The following is a 9,882-nucleotide window of genomic DNA, read 5'->3' as shown; positions in this document are numbered from 1 at the left end:
CTGACACTAGAGGTCATGCAACTTGAAAAAATGAAATAACTATTTCCAACACTCATTGAGCCCTTCATTTTAAAAATAACTTCAGGGCTATTTCCACACTCTACATTTAATAATACAATTTTTTAAAAAGGATGTTAGGCTCGGTGAAATCAGAAACTGATCTGCCCCTTAAAGCTGGTGAGTCTATTCTTAATGGGCCTCTGGTAGATTTGGGATACTGACGATAGCAGTTTCATTTAAGAACTTCACTAAAAAGAATGACATCCGAAAAGGACTGCTGGGGAAGACAGGGAAGAGAAGACCGGAGTCTCCTGAGAAGAAAAAGAGAAACGATTTAAATAAAGTCGCTAAGGAGGAAGGAGGTGGTGAGACGCGTAGACAGAAGAGCGAGAAAGAAGATTTAACGAAGAAGTGAAATGGAGCGCAGAGGAAGGCAGACGCTAATGAGGAAACAAATGGGAAAAGGTAGTGTTTTCAAACAGGCATGCACCAGGAAGGGACGAGTTACGGCCTGGAGTAGCCCCAGTGCTTTCAGGTGAAAGAGATGCTCGCAGAGAACAGGGACAAGCAGTTTACTTCCAGGCTTTGGAGCAAACAAATTCCCTGCCCCGAGCCTCTCCCAGCCTCGGCCGAGCGCGGAGGCGGCGGCTGGGGAAGGGGCCTAGCCAGGAGCCAGGCCCGGCGTCCCTCTCCTCTGGGCTCCGCGGCCGAGGGAAAGAGGCGAGGATTAAGCGGGGAGAGGTCCCGGCCGCAGCTCGGCGGCACCCCGAAAACGGTCCGGGGCCTCGGCGGTGCCCGCGAGCCGTTCCCCCTGCGGCGGGGCGCCCAGCGGCCTTACCTGGGGCGAGGGAGGGAGGCGAGGTCTAGGGCGTCCGCTCGCGTCCGCCGCAGAACCCCTCTGCTGCACTCAGCCCAGGCTTCCAAAGGAGGCGCGACCCTGGCTCAGCCGCCGCTTCCCCCTCGGGGTCTTGGCCACCGCCTCCGCCGCCTCCGGGGCTGTTTACACTGTTGGGCCCCACACGCCGCCGCCGCTGCCGCCTTCTCTCCACCCTAGCGCCGTTGCCGATTCGGCCGCCGCCACCTCCTCCGCCGCAGCCTCGTCTCTCTGGAGCATCTTCCAGCCACCGAACCCTGAGAAACAGAGACTCCAGCCGCGCCGGCAGGAAACTCCCTCGCAACTACTAGGGGGACGAAGCGGTCAGAACACCGGCGGCTTTTCCGCCATTGAGCAGCAGCCGCTCCGCTCCTTCTGCCTATGCAGACTCTTAACCCATAATTGCTTTACTCTTTACCTCTATTTCTGGGTTCTTAAATTAACTGTTACATCAGTGTTCTTCATTACTCAAATTATTTTTTCTTAGGAACTTTTCCTGGAAGTAAGTTCATGCTATTTTTGACAAGCAAACATTTGACTTCTGAAAGAATTCTTACAGAAATGGGTTTATATCCCAAATGCACCACCAAAAATCTTTGTGACCTTGCATAAACGTCCCTTACCATTTCAGGTGCTATCTTTGCTTGACTCCAAAGTGAACTGATTAAAACTATGAGCATCTAGCTGTTATGTACTTTTGTCTCAGTTTGGTCAATGAAACTCTCAAAAATCCATCAGATTTTCATTATTTTTATCATTAGCCTGTTTGTATAAAATAAGTTACCATTTATGGAGCCAGTGTTCTCCTTTATTCCGGCATCCAATCATTGTAAATATTTCTCATGGACACATTCTTAGAAGGCCTATGAATAACCTGGCCTCTTACTGATTCTCCCTTTTGGAGTCTTACTAGCCAGACTTCCCCAATAACTTTCAGAGAGTTTTCCCCCTTTCCGGGTCTTCTTTTTGACTTCTATACGCCATAGAACTTTGAAAAGTCATCACACCAATACTAATATTACCACATACCCTCCAAAAAGCTCCAAGCTGTTTATGCCTATTCATTAAGTTAATACTTTATCAAAACTTGTCCAGTTGAGTAGTTTTAGCACAGATATTTTACACATTTTAGCACAGACATGCTCTGTTTAAGGCTGACAGATCCATTAGGAATTAACTTTCTGGTACATTTTCCCTCTGACATTTTCCTCACAACTGCGTTTCCTCATAACTGAGCCATCAGTTATCTCTTGCCTATAGAAAGGCAGATAAGAGAAAAGAAAGCTAAGTGAGACAAGATATGGAAATAGACTAGCACAATATTGGACACATAATAAGTATTCAATAAATGATAGCAAGTATTCTTACCCTTATCCTCACATTAGTTGATATGTATTAAAAACTGATTACTGGACTCAACTCTTACTTCCATTTCTCATTAGATCCTCACAGAAACCTTGGAGGAAGCGAGGTTTTATCCCCATTTTACAGGTTGGGAGACTGCAGCCTAGAGGGCTTAAGTACCTTAACTGAAGTCATATAGTCAAGAAATAAGCCTATATTTGTCACAATCATTTGCCCATGCTTTGACGTGACACCACCACCCATCATTTACCCAGCTTCACCAAGGTACTACTAAATTTTTTACTCTTATTCTCCTCTCTTTGCTTCACACTACCATTGCCACCAACCCAGTCAAATTCACTTTTAATTTTCCAATGTTAGTGAAGGGAGTAGAAGGTGGAAATTGAGGTTAAAGGAGGAAACTTTAATGTTATTCAAGGATGACTTCATCTTAACTTCCAGCCTTCGTCTACCCATTCTCTGCTCCAGTCACACGCAGAGTATTTGCTATCTCTTCCGTAAGTCTTGACTTCTCTTGTCTTTATGCCACTTTTCTTTTCTCCATTTGCAATGAATCTCCCTTTCCCTTGGTTCTTCACCATTTCTTACTCCATACTCTCCATTAAAATTCAAATCTACCTTTAAAGCCCAACTCATATACCAGTTCTGTCCTGCAGTCTCCTGGATCTGCCAAGTCAGAACTAACCACTTGCTCCTCCGTGCTCCTGCAATGGCAATGATGTTAGAAGGGCGAGTGATTTTACAGCTCGCTCACCACCTGCGGGAAATATGTCCTATTTGCCCTTCCACATCCTTTCTCCACCCAACTCTATATGGATGGCTTGCATGGCCTATCTTAGTAAGTGTCCTTGCTCTGGCTTCTGTTTGGCTCACCAATGAAGAGTACCAATAGAAGATTGTAGGGAACGAAGGAGGGGAGTGAAGTTAGGGTATTAATTCTTGCCAAATTGTTGGGAGTTGGCTGCATCCCCCAGCTAACATATAGTGCTTCTCTGTGGGGCATCACAGCATCTTTGGGGAGGACTCTCTCTCCAGCAAGCCTTCCTTTCTCTTTCATCTCCTATAAAGTAGCCACACTTTTACTGAACCCAGGGCACTACACTATCTCTTGATTCTCTACATTGGGCTCAATTTATCCTTATTGATGTACCCCTGATTTCCTGCTGAGACCCTGTCTGATGAACTTCGTAATATGCTCTTCTAAGCTGTTAATTTTACAAACCACATTATTACACTTATTAGAAGAATGTCTTCAGGATGTGTCAGTAAGCTCTGATTGGTGATAATGGTAAACAGCTAGAATTTATGGAACATAAAGCATGCTTTGGTTACTCTCTTGAGTACACCGTGTGCATTATTCTAATTAATTTAAATCACTATTAGCTAAGCAAGGCACACAGATGCTAAGAGGTTCCCAGAAGTAACTTGCTCATGGTCACTCCAGTGTCTCAGTAGTGTTTAGGACTCAGATCTGTCCAAAGCCTAAACCTTAAGTTCTAGGTCTAAGCAGTGGGTCTCAAACTTGAGTATGCATCAGCATCACCAAGAGAGCTTGCTGAAACAGGTAGTGGGCCCCACCCCCAGAGTGTCCAAGTCTGTAGGTCTGGAGCAGGGCCCAAGACTTTCACTTCTAAAAATTCCTACGTGCAGCTGATGTGCTGGTCTGGGTACCAGACTTTGAGAACCACTAGTCCAGGCATTTTAGGTCCAGAATTTCAGGTGTTAGAATAATTTTCTGGTGATAAATGTCGAAAAAAAAAGCACTGCATTTTCCTGTTTGTAAGGAGGTAATAAATTCAATCTTAAAGAGTCAATAATGGGGCTAAGTATTTAAGAAAGAAGAGTTATTCTCCAGGAAGATGGGAGGAGATGGACATTCTAAGGACAGGAATGCCCTTTCAGGAAACTTGCAAAGGGAACAGAAAAATAACATAGTAAGATTCTGGTATCCAGTGTTCACAGAACATGAGTGGGATACTCTTGACTGTAAAATGGGAAGCCAACTTTTGCTCACCATATACATACCTTATTCAGTACAAATGTTTATTAAGAATCTCCAAAAGCTAGACACTAGGCATCAGGGCTACACTGATGGAGCAGATAAAGTGCCTGGCCTCAGGGAGCTTGTGCTTCAGATGATGTACATCAGCTAGACAGACTGAATGATGGATACTATATTGGGTTCACACTTCGTCTCAAGAAAAAAATATATCCATAGACGTGATCCAGGAGTCAAATGGCAAAAGACCTAGCCTCAAAGTGAGTGTTAATTTCATTAAATGGTAGGTAAAAATTATTTTATATGCCGAGATAGGCTCTGCTTAAAAGACACACTATTCCTCCAAACGTATTATACAAGGCAGCTTATGAACCTGTGACTTTTTCTAGGAGAAATGTTGCCTTCTTTCCCAAGAAGGGAGCGGTAGGGGTCGGGGTGGAAATAGTTTCATCATCAGAGGCACAGTCTCACTACTACTGCTCAGCTCCAATTCGCAACCTTCTGAATGGTTTCCAGACTAAGTCATTTAGCAAAGTGATGAAGAAAAAATGGCCCATTAATCTTATGATGCGTGTTATAACTTAACTCTGGGTTTAGCACAGGAAAAATATTATTTGCATTGATTAGAAATATGCTTTATGGCTGCATATATTATTCACTCTGAACATTCTAAAATTATTAGCTGGGTTGACATGATGAACTGCACAGGAGTACTTCTAGATGACATCTCAATGTCATCTGTTACTCACGTCATATAGGTCTAGGAATCAATATGTATTTTACTCAATATGAGATCTTATTCCAAACACCAAAATATGCCTGTTTTTATTCGATGGTTATCATCATGAAACTACCAGCTAAACATCATTTAGAAAATTCAAAGCAAGTAAATTACTGTATTAACTGTCCAACTATGATTATGACTTTCCTCCACTTAGAGCTGAACCTAATATAATGATCTGGTCAGTCTGACTAGGAGGATTTATTCATTAATTTACTCAAATGTTCTGAGGTATATTTTGAAGGACTTAAATTATGGTCTGCTTTGTAGGATCCAACAGTAAGGGTGCAGGTTTATCTCTTACAAGCTCTGTGACCTTGCCCAAGTGACTTAGCATCTCTGAGCCTCACTTTCCTAATCTGTAAAATGGAAACAATAATAGAACCCAAGTTGTAAAGCTGAAGGAAAAAAAAGTAATATGGTAATGTATTTTGGCACAAAAGAGCAGTTACGCTGATGGTCATTATTTCTGAATACTGTTGCTAAGATTATTGAAAACCTGTTGTGTGTTAGGTGCTGTTCAAGGACTAGAATTTTAAGACTGTTCTTCACCTTTATCCCAGTTTTACCTGCAAAGTTCTGCCATGCACTGGAAAAACATACTGGTATTTCTAGGGAAGGGGACCACTCAGGTGACATTTTTGTTTCACCAGGTATATAAAGTATACAAAGGTTATAGTGTATCTTTTAAGTCCTTTGGACGTCTAGTTACCTTTCACTAGAATGATTCTAGTAGATCCTGATAGATACCTGAGACAAGGTCAGGTCAGTGATGTTGGTACCTTTTCTGGCTTAAGAGCATAGGGCAGAAACACAGGAAGAGAGGTCTTCCTTTTCCACTCCTGTTACTAAGAACCCTCTCGAATAATGACAATCTGAAACAGATCACTACATTGTTGCGTGTTGTAGAATCAAAGCAGTGTACAAAGCAAAGAGCACTGGCCTCCATTATACTTGCATTTCACTCGAGATTCACTTTTCTAGACCGTGGAGAAAGCAGATGTTCCAACACTTTCCAGGTACTGGAATATTACAAGCTGGCAATCTCCACCACTGCATGTTTGATCACACTATTCCCTGCAAATGGAATGCTGTTCCATCAAGGTCAGATTGACCAGTGCAAATACCCGATTTTATCGTACGGTCAGAACCACATTAACTTACTGAAATTCTGCCCAGCTCAGGGTCTACCTTCTCTGTGAAACCTCCCGTGAGATCCCAAGTTACAAACAACTCAATCTTCTTCAGAAGACACTGTATACTATATAAATAGTAATTTACATATAAATATATGTATATGTGTGTGTATTTCTCTGTTACATTAAGTTATAACTCCTGTGGTTTCTCTTCTTAACTAAACTGGACCCCCTTATCATCACAGTGGCCATGTACATCATTGTATCCTCCAAAAAATCCAGATAATAATATCATGGATTCAGTATATAGTTGTTTAATAGAAAACAATTAACTAACCACTGCAGAATACTAGTGTCTCTCAAGGTGTGTTCAGTGGATCATAAATCCTATGAGACAGTCCATGAAGGAAAAGATTTCAAATAAATTTGGGAGCTGTTGTCCACTACATCTCCTTATCAGAGACTCATAATTCACAAGACTCGTAAAAAGCTCTGTAGCAAAGAAACTGTTGACTTAGTTTGACCCAGTATTTCTCTTACAAGAGTATCAGTTCTGGAGGTCAAGGACATTTTCCACCTCTAATACAACATCTCTACTGCCTAGTAGAGTGCCTGGCACTTAGTAGACACCTAATAAATATTTGAATAAGTTTCAACATACATTCCCCTTTTAAGCTATAGAAGAAAAACACAGTATATAGTAGATTTTGATTTACTTGGGGAGAATAATAATATGAATAGATAAATTTACACAAATCATTTTTTAAAGTATATATATTTGATAATACTTTTTTCCACAAATCTACACAATTGCACATTTAGTGGTGATAGTACACGAACTACATTTGCTTCTGAAAACTTGCTAAGAAGGATGGCTACTAAAAACTACAACTTGAACCCAAAACAATTGATTTAGTTCATTGGTCCCCACTCCTTAGCAGTTTTAATATAGAAGAAAATAGACGCATATATTTCTTTTCTGCCATAATATGACATCATATAAGGAATGTGATTTTATTAGCTAGAAATAAGATTTGCTTTTGTTATTTTAGTACATTTGATCACATAAGAATAATTCTAGATTTTTTTCCCCTCCTGTGACTCTCATAGCATCCCCATCTAAAATAGACTTTGGAGATTTAGATCAAATGTCATATCAATTGTCCTAGACTGCTTACTATGTGCTTTCACTATAGATTTTAATGTCAATAGAGAAAGGAGAAGGAAAAGTCAGAGGGAAATGAAACAGGTGTATGCAACACCCCTCTCTACTACCGACATTTCTCAGAATTCTGGGGGAAGTTGCATCTATAAGTGGAAAGTTTTTCACCATGGAACTCACGGTGGTTGAACTTCTCATGAAGAATTTTTTTTTCACTACTGAAGAAAAATATGTTTGATTTTACCATAACTGAAAAGTTCTCCTGTTTCTACTTCTGAGGTTTGCCCTCAAGACTACTGTTGACCTAATGGAAGGGACTCCTATGCATGGAGGAAAAAGTGCACCATTCGAAGGAAAAGCTAAAGGAGTGGTATTCAGGTAGCTCCTCATTCCACCAATGAAAACATACACATAGATTTTCCACTTTACACCTCATTTTCCACCTTATTTTCATGATTTTGAAATGAATATGTAGGGTCTGATGAGTTTGTCAATAGTCTATAATTATTAGTGTTATTAAAATAGAATACAAATGATAAGCCATATGTAAAAATGCTGTGTGAATAAACTGCTATACCCCAAATAATACAAATGAGTGAATGGCAGTAAATGCTAAGAGGGATTAACAACATAAAGGATATTAAAAAAATGATGACCGTATTTCATATTTATGTGACTTTTTCTCTCTCACTCTTTTTTTTTTTTTTTTTTTTGCGGTCCGCGGGTCTCTCACTGCTGTGGCCTCTCCCGTTGCGGAGCACAGGCTCCGGACGCGCAAGCTCAGTGGCCATGGCTCGCGGGCCCAGCCGCTCTGCGGCATGTGGGATCTTCCCGGACCGGGGCACGAACCCGCGTCCCCTGCATCGGCAGGCAGAACACTCAACCACTGCGCCACCAGGGAAGCCCTTCTCTCTCACTCTTACTCAACTCCTAAATAACTAAGAGAATATGCTCACAAATGGTAAGCATGTTTTGGATGTTCGATGTGTGTTTGTGGGAAAGAACAAAAAAAAAAACTGCCTCAATTAGGTCAAATATCATACAAGAGATGAATGAGATTAGAGATGGGATTGGGATTTGTGTTAGTTACTCAATAGCTAACCAATCACAGATATGACAGTGTAGTGCAATATGCAAATATACTTTTAAACAACTTCTCTTAAGTTATCTACTGTCTGTAAAGACAATCACACTCAACTGCTCTGCACTTAACCCCAGAGCTTCTGAGTTAGAATCTGTTAGAAACAGGTACACGTTTCATTGCTTTGGCAACATTTACATGGCTCTGCATCAGGCAATACAACTGCTAAGATCACACGCTGGGAATTCAGGAAAGGCTAGTGTCCAGTTCTGGTCGTTCTACCACCCAACTGTGATCTAGGGTAAATTCCTGATGGAAAAAAAAAGAAAAGGAAAAACCCTGAAGATGCTGAAACAGTATTTCCTACTTCACAGGGTCGTCATGGGGATAAAAGATCATTAGGATAAAGTGCCTCTCACCCAGGAAACACTGATAAATGCTACTGATGCTACCATCATCATCATCATGACTGATCAAGAACATATTGCCACATGGAAATTCAACATTCCCTGGGCCATTCACAACTTTCCTTCAAAGGACTCATATTCTATGTGGGGTCTTAACACCTTCAAATAACAGAAAATACAAGTCTTTACGCCTTTTTTTCTGTAGCTAATTTTGGCATCTTTCACCTCTGTCCACTTAAGTGTTGGTTTAGCATATTCTTGTCACACAAAGAAGCTACTTCCCAAAGACAGGAACAATGTGTCAAGTGACAAAGACATTGAGTGAAGTCTTTCACATCCTAGATTGTCCACGGTACAGCTCAGCTGGTCTCTGGGTTGGAAAGCCTGGGTCTACTTTGCTCGTCTGTTACAGGGGAAGGGACATGGTCCTTAGCATGTGGTCTGTGAAACAGAGGCAGCTGCGGGTAGAATTATAACACAAGCAGAACTGGCTTCAATTCTTCCTTCTTAGGTCTTTTTCTTCTTGTTCAGCTGTTCAAGGAACTTGCCTGCCCTCTGTCCCTGCCAGGACGATGTTACATCTGCCTGGATAAGTAGGTCACCATTGTATATCAGGAAAGGTCTTATTTGTAATCATCAGGAACCAGATACGGCTAATTTGAGCAGAAAAGGAAACTTTTGGAAGTTCATGGTTAGGTCTCAGTAACTAGAAGCAGACTAAACAACCGAAAGCCAAGGCTATGCTATTGCAATTATAGGATCAGGCCAAAGTGATGTTATAAGTCCTAGCTGGCCTTGCTACCAAGCAGGAACAGGAAACAGGAGGTTGACCCAGCACTGCTGGCCTTGCTTCTTTACATCATTTATTTGTAATTCAAAATCCAAGAGAGGGGTGCAGTTGGCCAACCTGAGGTCGCCCGACTGTTTTCCATCTGTAAGGGAGACTGAGCATGTGAGTAAACAGTGTATCTGACATGTTCAGCTTGTATAACAAGAGGAGGCTCTGTTTCACACCAAGACCCACAAAGTGGAAAATTCCCCAAAGAGAAAGGAATTTCAGATCAGATGCTTGGAAAG

The 9,882-nt window shown here is 41.5% G+C and overlaps 1 protein-coding gene across 1 annotated transcript in view; it reads right to left on the bottom strand.

The window, feature by feature from the left end:
* Positions 1-684: 684 nt before the first annotated feature.
* LOC309968327 (uncharacterized protein) overlaps positions 685-9,882 on the bottom strand; it is a gene marked incomplete at its 5' end in the record, with an annotated part of 42,880 nt that continues 33,682 nt past the window's right edge. The window contains one exon of the mRNA XM_082849532.1: positions 685-1,131. Within this exon, the coding sequence (XP_082705658.1) occupies positions 864-1,131 (268 nt within the window). The 3' untranslated portion in view covers positions 685-863. The remainder of the gene's footprint in view (positions 1,132-9,882) is intronic.

Source organism: Leucopleurus acutus (assembly GCF_964270905.1).
Source record: "Leucopleurus acutus genome assembly, chromosome: 11".
In the NCBI taxonomy this organism is placed as follows: domain Eukaryota; kingdom Metazoa; phylum Chordata; class Mammalia; order Artiodactyla; family Delphinidae; genus Leucopleurus; species Leucopleurus acutus.
This window is presented reverse-complemented; position numbering and strand designations above follow the sequence as displayed.